Genomic DNA, 18305 nt, shown 5'->3' with positions numbered 1-18305 from the left:
GTTTATATTATAAATTATATGAAGATATTTTCTAATAGTGTCTTACTCCGTAATGGATCGTGAACTTGTTTGGAGTGGAGATGAGAACAAAATGCTTCAAGGCTTAATGTGCAATCAAAGGAGCAACAATAACAGAATCTGAAATTCCCCTTACCATATGGGATAACTTGGAGAAAGCACATATAAGCAGAGTATCGCATCACTTCTACTTATGAAAGGCCTAGTGTCAACATAACTAATTGTTTATTGCAGGCTGCTATCCACATTGTCCAAAGAATAAGCCCTATTTTGATGAAGAATCCATGACTTGTGTTCCTAATTGTGGCTGCTATGAAAATGGAAAAAATTACAAACCAGGAATGCAGATGCCTTCACAGCAGAATTGTCAATCATGGTAAGATTAATAAAAATTTTTCAATGTTGAGTTTACAGCTGTGGAGCATAATTCAGCATGCATTAAGTTTTTGTTTGCCAAAAGGAACTGATGAATAATGTCTAATTTTCTTCCATTTCCTGAAACTTATATGATGACATGGTGTAACATTTTACCATCGAGGGCATTATTTACAACTTAATTTTTATTCTTGATAAAGTACTCCTAAATTATTGTTATTATCATTATTAAATGAAGTAAAACCAAATAAAAATAATAATAGTTACAGCAATAGTGGGAGAATTTTTATTACAATATCCCTAAAATCATTATGTGACATTATTTGGAAGTTAGACAAACCAATTGATGACATGTTGAGATGAGTGCTGCTAAGAGTTCTATCAGATAGCACAAAGTTAGCAGAACTAGTTGCAAAATAGTAAACAACTGTCCTAAGATACCTTCAAAGTAGCTACATTTGAATACTGTAAGCAGTGCATCCAGATGGCGCAAGCTTAGCATAAAGAGCTTAGCATGAAGCCCATCTGAGCTAACCAAACTTTCATGGCATGTTTTGCATTCACAGACAGTTTTGCCTGCATCGTCTGTGTCATTGACAGCGCTAAACCTAACCCATTAAATGCAGATCTATATTTAGTAAAGTTTTTTCAGTATACAGATGCCCCCACTCACTCTAAATAAATATATCAAGATTCAGTTCTTGACAAATAATAGATAAATTCCCTTTAAAAACAGAATGCATTTTAAAGTCTTTTGGAAGTCAGGTGGAAAGTCTCTTTGTAGACAACCTCGAAATCTGTTACACAGTGATCCTTTCTCAAGTAATACTTCCACTGCACTTCCTCTTCTAAAAAATTAGCATGCCTAGCAGGGATATAAGAACATTTCAAATCACCCCTCCTCCATCTTTGCCCAGCCTCCGAAACATTGATAAGGATACTGCATGCTTAGCATGCTGGCATGGAAGAGTTGCCTTTCTTGACAGAAAACTGAGTGATCTTATCTAGCCTGAATTTGTACAGCAGAACTGAATATCTAACTCAGAGAAGATAGGGTATTTCTACATTTAACCACACAACGAATAGCAAAGGATTGATAGAAAAGAAACAAAACAATAAATTTGTTGTGAGCCAAGATATTCACATTCTTCATCTCCCTTTTTCTTTTCTTTTCCAGTGAATGCACAAATCATGGCAAAAAATGCAAATATGATGAATATGGTATGTTGATAAAGTTGTTTTTATTTGAGTAGGATACATTTGAGGTACTCTGCTCTGTGTTTTAAATACCAAGGAATAACACTCTCTCTTGACTTACAGAATGTGTCTGCATTTATGAGGAGAGGAAATACAACTACAAAGATGTGGTCTACAATACTACAGATGGCACAGGAGGATGTATTGTCGCAACCTGTGGTCCCAATGGAACACTTGACAGGGTTGTCTATGAATGTCCAATCTCAACATCACCCACAACAGCAACAACGTTTCACTTCAGCACTACACCGCCTGCCACTATTTCCACAGGTACATCTTTTATAGCCCATAAGCGCATATTCTGTTCATTAGTGAGTAAACCCATGCCTACACTTGTAAGATAAATGAAGTAAAATAACCTCAAAATAAATGACAGTGTTTCATTTTTTTTAGCATTTGGTTTCAGTCAGTATTCAGTAACCAAATTAATACTAGGAAATAAACATAGAAAATAAAACAACTTCTGAAACAAATGGAAACCACTGAACATTAGTTTGATACTATTATTTTGCTAATATTCATAGCGAATATTCATAAATAATATTCATAAAATTATTTTTTATGAATATTATGCTAATATTCATAAAAAAAAACAGTATTAGAGCTATTGTCTGTAATGGTAACTATTTCTGTACCTGGAATATTGTAACTATTTCTATACCCAATTTTTAGTGAAAGAATAATTCATTATCTTTCCTATTAAATTATAAAATGTTTACTTTCTATAAAATTCCTGGTAGGCTTCATGGTATTTAGATTTACAGTACTAAGTAGATTGCTTGGATATTGGCATTGAGATACTAAAATTTTCATTTCTAGAATTCCTGTTCAGCATTCTTCAGGTTGTTAATCTCTAATTACTATGGGCACATGCTGTGTGGCCATGTAATGAAATAAGTATTCAGTATAAAATCTAGAACTACAGTTTTTGAAATCACAGAAATCACCAGCACTGCTGGAATTAATTAGCCATTTTCCAGACATTTCACAATGAAACCACCTACAAAGGCTTGTGGACTGCTCTCCAACCAATAAATGGTCTCTTAAGACCAGAGCTAGAGTACAAAGAGTATAGGTGCTAATAATGCTGCCTTAGATATCTTTTACTTTAAATGGAGGAGCAAAGAGTGCAGCATATTACACAAGGAGTCAATTCATTTGGAAAAATGAAGTACCAATGAACCTCAATGCATAGACTAAATGTTGTTCTTTTCATTGCATTTGAATCAGGGCTTTGACATTGTGGAGACATCATTAATAATTGAAACAAGATACAAACCAAGCAAGCAATTACACTGAAACAACCCCCAAAATAATGAGATTTTTTTTCCCTCCCAAATGCGCATGTAATAAACCAGAGACTTATTTCAGCACTTTGTGGAAGGTAATTGGTATACTCTTGGGAAGTGACAGATCCAAGCACTTCAGTAAATTAAATAAATGGTTCTCTTTCACATCATATTAAATTGTAAGTATACTAAACTGATGCACTGCAGGCTCAAAATGCAAGTAAAGAACCTTGGAAAAAATTTGAATGCATATAATAAAAAAAAAGTATACAGGAATTTACTCTAAGTTTCATGGTCTGATCTTTTTTCTCTTTCACAGTATCACCAACTACATCGGTATGTGTTCATGAAGTCTGTGAGTGGTCAGAATGGTATGATGGGAGTCTGCCAACCCCTGGCTACAATGGTGGAGATTTTGAAACCTTTAATGATTTGAGAGCTAAGGGTTATGAAGTCTGTAAAGCTCCACGGGCTGTTCAATGCAGAGCAGAGAAATTCCCCGATACACCACTGAAAGACCTTGGCCAAGAAGTAGAATGCAGTAAAACAGCTGGACTCATATGTTACAACAAAGATCAAATTTCAACAATGTGCAACAACTATGAAATCAGAATCCTATGCTGTCATTTTGTACCATGCTCTTCCACAACATATTTCAGCACATCAACACCTACTGCAACTGTAACTAAGAGCACAGAAACATCAAGTTCAACAGAAGAAACAACATCATTTTCAACTTCTACATCACCACTTACTACAGCTTCCGAAAGTACAACATTCACAACTTCAGTTACTACAGAAACAACAAGAAGCACCTCTAAAACGACACCTGTCATCACTTCTCTATCGACAACTCCTCTTTGCATTAAAGAAGAATGTCACTGGTCAATGTGGTATGATGCCTACTACCCAGGGTCTGGATATGATGATGGAGATTTTGATACAATTCAGAACATTGAAAAAAAGGGATACAAAGTCTGTGAAAACCGAAAGGAAGTAGAATGCAGAGCAGTAAGATTCCCAAATACACCTTATCAACTCCTAGAGCAACACATCACTTGCAATACAGAAGAAGGTTTGAAATGCTACAACAAAGACCAACTACCACCTATATGCTATAATTACAAATTAAGATTTAAATGCTGTAAAAATATAACTGTACCATGCGGGCCGATAATACCAACACATAAAACTACAGAAAAAATGAAAACAACTACAATTTCTACAACAGCCCCAAGTACAGCACCAACAGAATTAACGACAACACCAATCATACACACTAAGCATAAAATATCTACAATATCAACAACTACACCAGAAACACAATACATTCATAGAAGAACTACAACACAAAAAACAACACAGATACAAACAACTTACAGATCAACAACACAGCCAGCTACTACCGTCACCACCCCGCGAACTTCAACCTCCACCACAGTTGTCACGACCTCCACTTCCACACCCTACTCCTCCACCACCCTGCCCACCTCTTCGGAAACTACATCGCAAACCACCACCACCACCACTCCCACGCCGACCCCGACCACATACTCGCCCAGCGTGACCGCCACCACCACCCAATCCACCAGCACCTGCCAGAAGGAGTGCTCCTGGAGCGAGTGGTTCGACGTCGACTTCCCCTCCTCGGGGCCCAACCAGGGAGACTTTGAGACCTACCAGCACATCCGCGCCGCCGGGAAGGAAGTCTGCCAGCATCCCGAGGAAATCCAGTGCCAGGCGGAGGACTACCCCGAGGTTGACATCCAACAGCTCGGACAGGTCGTGCAGTGCGACGTCCACTATGGACTGGTGTGCAAGAACGAAGACCAGACCGGCAAGTTTAAGATGTGCCTCAACTACAAGATCCGCGTCAAATGCTGCAGACCTAACCGCCACTGCCTAACCACCGTCCCCGTGACTCCCTCCAGCCCCACCACCGTCATCACCTCCAGAATTCCAACCTCCACCACGGTCGTCACGACCTCCACCTCCACGCCCTACTCCTCCACCACCCTGCCCACCTCTTCGGAAACTACATCGCAAACCACCACCACCACCACTCCCACGCCGACCCCGACCACATACTCGCCCAGCGTGACCGCCACCACCACCCAATCCACCAGCACCTGCCAGAAGGAGTGCTCCTGGAGCGAGTGGTTCGACGTCGACTTCCCCTCCTCGGGGCCCAACCAGGGAGACTTTGAGACCTACCAGCACATCCGCGCCGCCGGGAAGGAAGTCTGCCAGCATCCCGAGGAAATCCAGTGCCAGGCGGAGGACTACCCCGAGGTTGACATCCAACAGCTCGGGCAGGTCGTGCAGTGCGACGTCCACTATGGACTGGTGTGCAAGAACGAAGACCAGACCGGCAAGTTTAAGATGTGCCTCAACTACAAGATCCGCGTCAAATGCTGCAGACCTAACCGCCACTGCCTAACCACCGTCCCCGTGACTCCCTCCAGCCCCACCACCGTCATCACCTCCAGAATTCCAACCTCCACCACGGTCGTCACGACCTCCACCTCCACGCCCTACTCCTCCACCACCCTGCCCACCTCTTCGGAAACTACATCGCAAACCACCACCACCACCACTCCCACGCCGACCCCGACCACATACTCGCCCAGCGTGACCGCCACCACCACCCAATCCACCAGCACCTGCCAGAAGGAGTGCTCCTGGAGCGAGTGGTTCGACGTCGACTTCCCCTCCTCGGGGCCCAACCAGGGAGACTTTGAGACCTACCAGCACATCCGCGCCGCCGGGAAGGAAGTCTGCCAGCATCCCGAGGAAATCCAGTGCCAGGCGGAGGACTACCCCGAGGTTGACATCCAACAGCTCGGACAGGTCGTGCAGTGCGACGTCCACTATGGACTGGTGTGCAAGAACGAAGACCAGACCGGCAAGTTTAAGATGTGCCTCAACTACAAGATCCGCGTCAAATGCTGCAGACCTAACCGCCACTGCCTAACCACCGTCCCCGTGACTCCCTCCAGCCCCACCACCGTCATCACCTCCAGAATTCCAACCTCCACCACGGTCGTCACGACCTCCACCTCCACGCCCTACTCCTCCACCACCCTGCCCACCTCTTCGGAAACTACATCGCAAACCACCACCACCACCACTCCCACGCCGACCCCGACCACATACTCGCCCAGCGTGACCGCCACCACCACCCAATCCACCAGCACCTGCCAGAAGGAGTGCTCCTGGAGCGAGTGGTTCGACGTCGACTTCCCCTCCTCGGGGCCCAACCAGGGAGACTTTGAGACCTACCAGCACATCCGCGCCGCCGGGAAGGAAGTCTGCCAGCATCCCGAGGAAATCCAGTGCCAGGCGGAGGACTACCCCGAGGTTGACATCCAACAGCTCGGGCAGGTCGTGCAGTGCGACGTCCACTATGGACTGGTGTGCAAGAACGAAGACCAGACCGGCAAGTTTAAGATGTGCCTCAACTACAAGATCCGCGTCAAATGCTGCAGACCTAACCGCCACTGCCTAACCACCGTCCCCGTGACTCCCTCCAGCCCCACCACCGTCATCACCTCCAGAATTCCAACCTCCACCACGGTCGTCACGACCTCCACCTCCACGCCCTACTCCTCCACCACCCTGCCCACCTCTTCGGAAACTACATCGCAAACCACCACCACCACCACTCCCACGCCGACCCCGACCACATACTCGCCCAGCGTGACCGCCACCACCACCCAATCCACCAGCACCTGCCAGAAGGAGTGCTCCTGGAGCGAGTGGTTCGACGTCGACTTCCCCTCCTCGGGGCCCAACCAGGGAGACTTTGAGACCTACCAGCACATCCGCGCCGCCGGGAAGGAAGTCTGCCAGCATCCCGAGGAAATCCAGTGCCAGGCGGAGGACTACCCCGAGGTTGACATCCAACAGCTCGGACAGGTCGTGCAGTGCGACGTCCACTATGGACTGGTGTGCAAGAACGAAGACCAGACCGGCAAGTTTAAGATGTGCCTCAACTACAAGATCCGCGTCAAATGCTGCAGACCTAACCGCCACTGCCTAACCACCGTCCCCGTGACTCCCTCCAGCCCCACCACCGTCATCACCTCCAGAATTCCAACCTCCACCACGGTCGTCACGACCTCCACCTCCACGCCCTACTCCTCCACCACCCTGCCCACCTCTTCGGAAACTACATCGCAAACCACCACCACCACCACCACCACTCCCACGCCGACCCCAACCACATACTCGCCCAGCGTGACCGCCACCACCACCCAATCCACCAGCACCTGCCAGAAGGAGTGCTCCTGGAGCGAGTGGTTCGACGTCGACTTCCCCTCCTCGGGGCCCAACCAGGGAGACTTTGAGACCTACCAGCACATCCGCGCCGCCGGGAAGGAAGTCTGCCAGCATCCCGAGGAAATCCAGTGCCAGGCGGAGGACTACCCCGAGGTTGACATCCAACAGCTCGGGCAGGTCGTGCAGTGCGACGTCCACTATGGACTGGTGTGCAAGAACGAAGACCAGACCGGCAAGTTTAAGATGTGCCTCAACTACAAGATCCGCGTCAAATGCTGCAGACCTAACCGCCACTGCCTAACCACCGTCCCCGTGACTCCCTCCAGCCCCACCACCGTCATCACCTCCAGAATTCCAACCTCCACCACGGTCGTCACGACCTCCACCTCCACGCCCTACTCCTCCACCACCCTGCCCACCTCTTCGGAAACTACATCGCAAACCACCACCACCACCACCACCACTCCCACGCCGACCCCGACCACATACTCGCCCAGCGTGACCGCCACCACCACCCAATCCACCAGCACCTGCCAGAAGGAGTGCTCCTGGAGCGAGTGGTTCGACGTCGACTTCCCCTCCTCGGGGCCCAACCAGGGAGACTTTGAGACCTACCAGCACATCCGCGCCGCCGGGAAGGAAGTCTGCCAGCATCCCGAGGAAATCCAGTGCCAGGCGGAGGACTACCCCGAGGTTGACATCCAACAGCTCGGACAGGTCGTGCAGTGCGACGTCCACTATGGACTGGTGTGCAAGAACGAAGACCAGACCGGCAAGTTTAAGATGTGCCTCAACTACAAGATCCGCGTCAAATGCTGCAGACCTAACCGCCACTGCCTAACCACCGTCCCCGTGACTCCCTCCAGCCCCACCACCGTCATCACCTCCAGAATTCCAACCTCCACCACGGTCGTCACGACCTCCACCTCCACGCCCTACTCCTCCACCACCCTGCCCACCTCTTCGGAAACTACATCGCAAACCACCACCACCACCACCACTCCCACGCCGACCCCGACCACATACTCGCCCAGCGTGACCGCCACCACCACCCAATCCACCAGCACCTGCCAGAAGGAGTGCTCCTGGAGCGAGTGGTTCGACGTCGACTTCCCCTCCTCGGGGCCCAACCAGGGAGACTTTGAGACCTACCAGCACATCCGCGCCGCCGGGAAGGAAGTCTGCCAGCATCCCGAGGAAATCCAGTGCCAGGCGGAGGACTACCCCGAGGTTGACATCCAACAGCTCGGACAGGTCGTGCAGTGCGACGTCCACTATGGACTGGTGTGCAAGAACGAAGACCAGACCGGCAAGTTTAAGATGTGCCTCAACTACAAGATCCGCGTCAAATGCTGCAGACCTAACCGCCACTGCCTAACCACCGTCCCCGTGACTCCCTCCAGCCCCACCACCGTCATCACCTCCAGAATTCCAACCTCCACCACGGTCGTCACGACCTCCACCTCCACGCCCTACTCCTCCACCACCCTGCCCACCTCTTCGGAAACTACATCGCAAACCACCACCACCACCACCACCACTCCCACGCCGACCCCGACCACATACTCGCCCAGCGTGACCGCCACCACCACCCAATCCACCAGCACCTGCCAGAAGGAGTGCTCCTGGAGCGAGTGGTTCGACGTCGACTTCCCCTCCTCGGGGCCCAACCAGGGAGACTTTGAGACCTACCAGCACATCCGCGCCGCCGGGAAGGAAGTCTGCCAGCATCCCGAGGAAATCCAGTGCCAGGCGGAGGACTACCCCGAGGTTGACATCCAACAGCTCGGACAGGTCGTGCAGTGCGACGTCCACTATGGACTGGTGTGCAAGAACGAAGACCAGACCGGCAAGTTTAAGATGTGCCTCAACTACAAGATCCGCGTCAAATGCTGCAGACCTAACCGCCACTGCCTAACCACCGTCCCCGTGACTCCCTCCAGCCCCACCACCGTCATCACCTCCAGAATTCCAACCTCCACCACGGTCGTCACGACCTCCACCTCCACGCCCTACTCCTCCACCACCCTGCCCACCTCTTCGGAAACTACATCGCAAACCACCACCACCACCACCACCACTCCCACGCCGACCCCAACCACATACTCGCCCAGCGTGACCGCCACCACCACCCAATCCACCAGCACCTGCCAGAAGGAGTGCTCCTGGAGCGAGTGGTTCGACGTCGACTTCCCCTCCTCGGGGCCCAACCAGGGAGACTTTGAGACCTACCAGCACATCCGCGCCGCCGGGAAGGAAGTCTGCCAGCATCCCGAGGAAATCCAGTGCCAGGCGGAGGACTACCCCGAGGTTGACATCCAACAGCTCGGACAGGTCGTGCAGTGCGACGTCCACTATGGACTGGTGTGCAAGAACGAAGACCAGACCGGCAAGTTTAAGATGTGCCTCAACTACAAGATCCGCGTCAAATGCTGCAGACCTAACCGCCACTGCCTAACCACCGTCCCCGTGACTCCCTCCAGCCCCACCACCGTCATCACCTCCAGAATTCCAACCTCCACCACGGTCGTCACGACCTCCACCTCCACGCCCTACTCCTCCACCACCCTGCCCACCTCTTCGGAAACTACATCGCAAACCACCACCACCACCACCACCACTCCCACGCCGACCCCGACCACATACTCGCCCAGCGTGACCGCCACCACCACCCAATCCACCAGCACCTGCCAGAAGGAGTGCTCCTGGAGCGAGTGGTTCGACGTCGACTTCCCCTCCTCGGGGCCCAACCAGGGAGACTTTGAGACCTACCAGCACATCCGCGCCGCCGGGAAGGAAGTCTGCCAGCATCCCGAGGAAATCCAGTGCCAGGCGGAGGACTACCCCGAGGTTGACATCCAACAGCTCGGACAGGTCGTGCAGTGCGACGTCCACTATGGACTGGTGTGCAAGAACGAAGACCAGACCGGCAAGTTTAAGATGTGCCTCAACTACAAGATCCGCGTCAAATGCTGCAGACCTAACCGCCACTGCCTAACCACCGTCCCCGTGACTCCCTCCAGCCCCACCACCGTCATCACCTCCAGAATTCCAACCTCCACCACGGTCGTCACGACCTCCACCTCCACGCCCTACTCCTCCACCACCCTGCCCACCTCTTCGGAAACTACATCGCAAACCACCACCACCACCACCACCACTCCCACGCCGACCCCGACCACATACTCGCCCAGCGTGACCGCCACCACCACCCAATCCACCAGCACCTGCCAGAAGGAGTGCTCCTGGAGCGAGTGGTTCGACGTCGACTTCCCCTCCTCGGGGCCCAACCAGGGAGACTTTGAGACCTACCAGCACATCCGCGCCGCCGGGAAGGAAGTCTGCCAGCATCCCGAGGAAATCCAGTGCCAGGCGGAGGACTACCCCGAGGTTGACATCCAACAGCTCGGACAGGTCGTGCAGTGCGACGTCCACTATGGACTGGTGTGCAAGAACGAAGACCAGACCGGCAAGTTTAAGATGTGCCTCAACTACAAGATCCGCGTCAAATGCTGCAGACCTAACCGCCACTGCCTAACCACCGTCCCCGTGACTCCCTCCAGCCCCACCACCGTCATCACCTCCAGAATTCCAACCTCCACCACGGTCGTCACGACCTCCACCTCCACGCCCTACTCCTCCACCACCCTGCCCACCTCTTCGGAAACTACATCGCAAACCACCACCACCACCACCACCACTCCCACGCCGACCCCGACCACATACTCGCCCAGCGTGACCGCCACCACCACCCAATCCACCAGCACCTGCCAGAAGGAGTGCTCCTGGAGCGAGTGGTTCGACGTCGACTTCCCCTCCTCGGGGCCCAACCAGGGAGACTTTGAGACCTACCAGCACATCCGCGCCGCCGGGAAGGAAGTCTGCCAGCATCCCGAGGAAATCCAGTGCCAGGCGGAGGACTACCCCGAGGTTGACATCCAACAGCTCGGACAGGTCGTGCAGTGCGACGTCCACTATGGACTGGTGTGCAAGAACGAAGACCAGACCGGCAAGTTTAAGATGTGCCTCAACTACAAGATCCGCGTCAAATGCTGCAGACCTAACCGCCACTGCCTAACCACCGTCCCCGTGACTCCCTCCAGCCCCACCACCGTCATCACCTCCAGAATTCCAACCTCCACCACGGTCGTCACGACCTCCACCTCCACGCCCTACTCCTCCACCACCCTGCCCACCTCTTCGGAAACTACATCGCAAACCACCACCACCACCACCACTCCCACGCCGACCCCGACCACATACTCGCCCAGCGTGACCGCCACCACCACCCAATCCACCAGCACCTGCCAGAAGGAGTGCTCCTGGAGCGAGTGGTTCGACGTCGACTTCCCCTCCTCGGGGCCCAACCAGGGAGACTTTGAGACCTACCAGCACATCCGCGCCGCCGGGAAGGAAGTCTGCCAGCATCCCGAGGAAATCCAGTGCCAGGCGGAGGACTACCCCGAGGTTGACATCCAACAGCTCGGACAGGTCGTGCAGTGCGACGTCCACTATGGACTGGTGTGCAAGAACGAAGACCAGACCGGCAAGTTTAAGATGTGCCTCAACTACAAGATCCGCGTCAAATGCTGCAGACCTAACCGCCACTGCCTAACCACCGTCCCCGTGACTCCCTCCAGCCCCACCACCGTCATCACCTCCAGAATTCCAACCTCCACCACGGTCGTCACGACCTCCACCTCCACGCCCTACTCCTCCACCACCCTGCCCACCTCTTCGGAAACTACATCGCAAACCACCACCACCACCACCACCACTCCCACGCCGACCCCAACCACATACTCGCCCAGCGTGACCGCCACCACCACCCAATCCACCAGCACCTGCCAGAAGGAGTGCTCCTGGAGCGAGTGGTTCGACGTCGACTTCCCCTCCTCGGGGCCCAACCAGGGAGACTTTGAGACCTACCAGCACATCCGCGCCGCCGGGAAGGAAGTCTGCCAGCATCCCGAGGAAATCCAGTGCCAGGCGGAGGACTACCCCGAGGTTGACATCCAACAGCTCGGACAGGTCGTGCAGTGCGACGTCCACTATGGACTGGTGTGCAAGAACGAAGACCAGACCGGCAAGTTTAAGATGTGCCTCAACTACAAGATCCGCGTCAAATGCTGCAGACCTAACCGCCACTGCCTAACCACCGTCCCCGTGACTCCCTCCAGCCCCACCACCGTCATCACCTCCAGAATTCCAACCTCCACCACGGTCGTCACGACCTCCACCTCCACGCCCTACTCCTCCACCACCCTGCCCACCTCTTCGGAAACTACATCGCAAACCACCACCACCACCACCACCACTCCCACGCCGACCCCGACCACATACTCGCCCAGCGTGACCGCCACCACCACCCAATCCACCAGCACCTGCCAGAAGGAGTGCTCCTGGAGCGAGTGGTTCGACGTCGACTTCCCCTCCTCGGGGCCCAACCAGGGAGACTTTGAGACCTACCAGCACATCCGCGCCGCCGGGAAGGAAGTCTGCCAGCATCCCGAGGAAATCCAGTGCCAGGCGGAGGACTACCCCGAGGTTGACATCCAACAGCTCGGACAGGTCGTGCAGTGCGACGTCCACTATGGACTGGTGTGCAAGAACGAAGACCAGACCGGCAAGTTTAAGATGTGCCTCAACTACAAGATCCGCGTCAAATGCTGCAGACCTAACCGCCACTGCCTAACCACCGTCCCCGTGACTCCCTCCAGCCCCACCACCGTCATCACCTCCAGAATTCCAACCTCCACCACGGTCGTCACGACCTCCACCTCCACGCCCTACTCCTCCACCACCCTGCCCACCTCTTCGGAAACTACATCGCAAACCACCACCACCACCACCACCACTCCCACGCCGACCCCGACCACATACTCGCCCAGCGTGACCGCCACCACCACCCAATCCACCAGCACCTGCCAGAAGGAGTGCTCCTGGAGCGAGTGGTTCGACGTCGACTTCCCCTCCTCGGGGCCCAACCAGGGAGACTTTGAGACCTACCAGCACATCCGCGCCGCCGGGAAGGAAGTCTGCCAGCATCCCGAGGAAATCCAGTGCCAGGCGGAGGACTACCCCGAGGTTGACATCCAACAGCTCGGACAGGTCGTGCAGTGCGACGTCCACTATGGACTGGTGTGCAAGAACGAAGACCAGACCGGCAAGTTTAAGATGTGCCTCAACTACAAGATCCGCGTCAAATGCTGCAGACCTAACCGCCACTGCCTAACCACCGTCCCCGTGACTCCCTCCAGCCCCACCACCGTCATCACCTCCAGAATTCCAACCTCCACCACGGTCGTCACGACCTCCACCTCCACGCCCTACTCCTCCACCACCCTGCCCACCTCTTCGGAAACTACATCGCAAACCACCACCACCACCACCACCACTCCCACGCCGACCCCGACCACATACTCGCCCAGCGTGACCGCCACCACCACCCAATCCACCAGCACCTGCCAGAAGGAGTGCTCCTGGAGCGAGTGGTTCGACGTCGACTTCCCCTCCTCGGGGCCCAACCAGGGAGACTTTGAGACCTACCAGCACATCCGCGCCGCCGGGAAGGAAGTCTGCCAGCATCCCGAGGAAATCCAGTGCCAGGCGGAGGACTACCCCGAGGTTGACATCCAACAGCTCGGACAGGTCGTGCAGTGCGACGTCCACTATGGACTGGTGTGCAAGAACGAAGACCAGACCGGCAAGTTTAAGATGTGCCTCAACTACAAGATCCGCGTCAAATGCTGCAGACCTAACCGCCACTGCCTAACCACCGTCCCCGTGACTCCCTCCAGCCCCACCACCGTCATCACCTCCAGAATTCCAACCTCCACCACGGTCGTCACGACCTCCACCTCCACGCCCTACTCCTCCACCACCCTGCCCACCTCTTCGGAAACTACATCGCAAACCACCACCACCACCACCACCACTCCCACGCCGACCCCGACCACATACTCGCCCAGCGTGACCGCCACCACCACCCAATCCACCAGCACCTGCCAGAAGGAGTGCTCCTGGAGCGAGTGGTTCGACGTCGACTTCCCCTCCTCGGGGCCCAACCAGGGAGACTTTGAGACCTACCAGCACATCCGCGCCGCCGGGAAGGAAGTCTGCCAGCATCCCGAGGAAATCCAGTGCCAGGCGGAGGACTACCCCGAGGTTGACATCCAACAGCTCGGACAGGTCGTGCAGTGCGACGTCCACTATGGACTGGTGTGCAAGAACGAAGACCAGACCGGCAAGTTTAAGATGTGCCTCAACTACAAGATCCGCGTCAAATGCTGCAGACCTAACCGCCACTGCCTAACCACCGTCCCCGTGACTCCCTCCAGCCCCACCACCGTCATCACCTCCAGAATTCCAACCTCCACCACGGTCGTCACGACCTCCACCTCCACGCCCTACTCCTCCACCACCCTGCCCACCTCTTCGGAAACTACATCGCAAACCACCACCACCACCACCACCACTCCCACGCCGACCCCGACGACATACTCGCCCAGCGTGACCGCCACCACCACCCAATCCACCAGCACCTGCCAGAAGGAGTGCTCCTGGAGCGAGTGGTTCGACGTCGACTTCCCCTCCTCGGGGCCCAACCAGGGAGACTTTGAGACCTACCAGCACATCCGCGCCGCCGGGAAGGAAGTCTGCCAGCATCCCGAGGAAATCCAGTGCCAGGCGGAGGACTACCCCGAGGTTGACATCCAACAGCTCGGACAGGTCGTGCAGTGCGACGTCCACTATGGACTGGTGTGCAAGAACGAAGACCAGACCGGCAAGTTTAAGATGTGCCTCAACTACAAGATCCGCGTCAAATGCTGCAGACCTAACCGCCACTGCCTAACCACCGTCCCCGTGACTCCCTCCAGCCCCACCACCGTCATCACCTCCAGAATTCCAACCTCCACCACGGTCGTCACGACCTCCACCTCCACGCCCTACTCCTCCACCACCCTGCCCACCTCTTCGGAAACTACATCGCAAACCACCACCACCACCACCACTCCCACGCCGACCCCGACCACATACTCGCCCAGCGTGACCGCCACCACCACCCAATCCACCAGCACCTGCCAGAAGGAGTGCTCCTGGAGCGAGTGGTTCGACGTCGACTTCCCCTCCTCGGGGCCCAACCAGGGAGACTTTGAGACCTACCAGCACATCCGCGCCGCCGGGAAGGAAGTCTGCCAGCATCCCGAGGAAATCCAGTGCCAGGCGGAGGACTACCCCGAGGTTGACATCCAACAGCTCGGACAGGTCGTGCAGTGCGACGTCCACTATGGACTGGTGTGCAAGAACGAAGACCAGACCGGCAAGTTTAAGATGTGCCTCAACTACAAGATCCGCGTCAAATGCTGCAGACCTAACCGCCACTGCCTAACCACCGTCCCCGTGACTCCCTCCAGCCCCACCACCGTCATCACCTCCAGAATTCCAACCTCCACCACGGTCGTCACGACCTCCACCTCCACGCCCTACTCCTCCACCACCCTGCCCACCTCTTCGGAAACTACATCGCAAACCACCACCACCACCACCACCACTCCCACGCCGACCCCAACCACATACTCGCCCAGCGTGACCGCCACCACCACCCAATCCACCAGCACCTGCCAGAAGGAGTGCTCCTGGAGCGAGTGGTTCGACGTCGACTTCCCCTCCTCGGGGCCCAACCAGGGAGACTTTGAGACCTACCAGCACATCCGCGCCGCCGGGAAGGAAGTCTGCCAGCATCCCGAGGAAATCCAGTGCCAGGCGGAGGACTACCCCGAGGTTGACATCCAACAGCTCGGACAGGTCGTGCAGTGCGACGTCCACTATGGACTGGTGTGCAAGAACGAAGACCAGACCGGCAAGTTTAAGATGTGCCTCAACTACAAGATCCGCGTCAAATGCTGCAGACCTAACCGCCACTGCCTAACCACCGTCCCCGTGACTCCCTCCAGCCCCACCACCGTCATCACCTCCAGAATTCCAACCTCCACCACGGTCGTCACGACCTCCACCTCCACGCCCTACTCCTCCACCACCCTGCCCACCTCTTCGGAAACTACATCGCAAACCACCACCACCACCACCACCACTCCCACGCCGACCCCGACCACATACTCGCCCAGCGTGACCGCCACCACCACCCAATCCACCAGCACCTGCCAGAAGGAGTGCTCCTGGAGCGAGTGGTTCGATGTCGACTTCCCCTCCTCGGGGCCCAACCAGGGAGACTTTGAGACCTACCAGCACATCCGCGCCGCCGGGAAGGAAGTCTGCCAGCATCCCGAGGAAATCCAGTGCCAGGCGGAGGACTACCCCGAGGTTGACATCCAACAGCTCGGACAGGTCGTGCAGTGCGACGTCCACTATGGACTGGTGTGCAAGAACGAAGACCAGACCGGCAAGTTTAAGATGTGCCTCAACTACAAGATCCGCGTCAAATGCTGCAGACCTAACCGCCACTGCCTAACCACCGTCCCCGTGACTCCCTCCAGCCCCACCACCGTCATCACCTCCAGAATTCCAACCTCCACCACGGTCGTCACGACCTCCACCTCCACGCCCTACTCCTCCACCACCCTGCCCACCTCTTCGGAAACTACATCGCAAACCACCACCACCACCACCACCACTCCCACGCCGACCCCGACCACATACTCGCCCAGCGTGACCGCCACCACCACCCAATCCACCAGCACCTGCCAGAAGGAGTGCTCCTGGAGCGAGTGGTTCGACGTCGACTTCCCCTCCTCGGGGCCCAACCAGGGAGACTTTGAGACCTACCAGCACATCCGCGCCGCCGGGAAGGAAGTCTGCCAGCATCCCGAGGAAATCCAGTGCCAGGCGGAGGACTACCCCGAGGTTGACATCCAACAGCTCGGACAGGTCGTGCAGTGCGACGTCCACTATGGACTGGTGTGCAAGAACGAAGACCAGACCGGCAAGTTTAAGATGTGCCTCAACTACAAGATCCGCGTCAAATGCTGCAGACCTAACCGCCACTGCCTAACCACCGTCCCCGTGACTCCCTCCAGCCCCACCACCGTCATCACCTCCAGAATTCCAACCTCCACCACGGTCGTCACGACCTCCACCTCCACGCCCTACTCCTCCACCACCCTGCCCACCTCTTCGGAAACTACATCGCAAACCACCACCACCACCACTCCCACGCCGACCCCGACCACATACTCGCCCAGCGTGACCGCCACCACCACCCACTCCACCAGCACCTGCCAGAAGGAGTGCTCCTGGAGCGAGTGGTTCGACGTCGACTTCCCCTCCTCGGGGCCCAACCAGGGAGACTTTGAGACCTACCAGCACATCCGCGCCGCCGGGAAGGAAGTCTGCCAGCATCCCGAGGAAATCCAGTGCCAGGCGGAGGACTACCCCGAGGTTGACATCCAACAGCTCGGACAGGTCGTGCAGTGCGACGTCCACTATGGACTGGTGTGCAAGAACGAAGACCAGACCGGCAAGTTTAAGATGTGCCTCAACTACAAGATCCGCGTCAAATGCTGCAGACCTAACCGCCACTGCCTAACCACCGTCCCCGTGACTCCCTCCAGCCCCACCACCGTCATCACCTCCAGAATTCCAACCTCCACCACGGTCGTCACGACCTCCACCTCCACGCCCTACTCCTCCACCACCCTGCCCACCTCTTCGGAAACTACATCGCAAACCACCACCACCACCACCACCACTCCCACGCCGACCCCGACCACATACTCGCCCAGCGTGACCGCCACCACCACCCAATCCACCAGCACCTGCCAGAAGGAGTGCTCCTGGAGCGAGTGGTTCGACGTCGACTTCCCCTCCTCGGGGCCCAACCAGGGAGACTTTGAGACCTACCAGCACATCCGCGCCGCCGGGAAGGAAGTCTGCCAGCATCCCGAGGAAATCCAGTGCCAGGCGGAGGACTACCCCGAGGTTGACATCCAACAGCTCGGACAGGTCGTGCAGTGCGACGTCCACTATGGACTGGTGTGCAAGAACGAAGACCAGACCGGCAAGTTTAAGATGTGCCTCAACTACAAGATCCGCGTCAAATGCTGCAGACCTAACCGCCACTGCCTA

General features: G+C 55.1%; 1 protein-coding gene across 1 annotated transcript in view; it reads left to right on the top strand.

The window, feature by feature from the left end:
- The window catches only part of LOC104068979 (mucin-5AC), a 53448-nt gene that overhangs the window by 20808 nt on the left and 14335 nt on the right, over window positions 1-18305 (top strand). The window contains 4 exon segments of the mRNA XM_054068122.1: window positions 253-394; window positions 1571-1614; window positions 1714-1920; window positions 3259-18305. Coding sequence (XP_053924097.1) covers window positions 253-394; window positions 1571-1614; window positions 1714-1920; window positions 3259-18305 — 15440 coding nt within the window.

The sequence above is a fragment of the Cuculus canorus genome, chromosome 5, assembly GCF_017976375.1.
Source record: "Cuculus canorus isolate bCucCan1 chromosome 5, bCucCan1.pri, whole genome shotgun sequence".
In the NCBI taxonomy this organism is placed as follows: Eukaryota; Metazoa; Chordata; class Aves; order Cuculiformes; family Cuculidae; genus Cuculus; species Cuculus canorus.
This window is presented reverse-complemented; position numbering and strand designations above follow the sequence as displayed.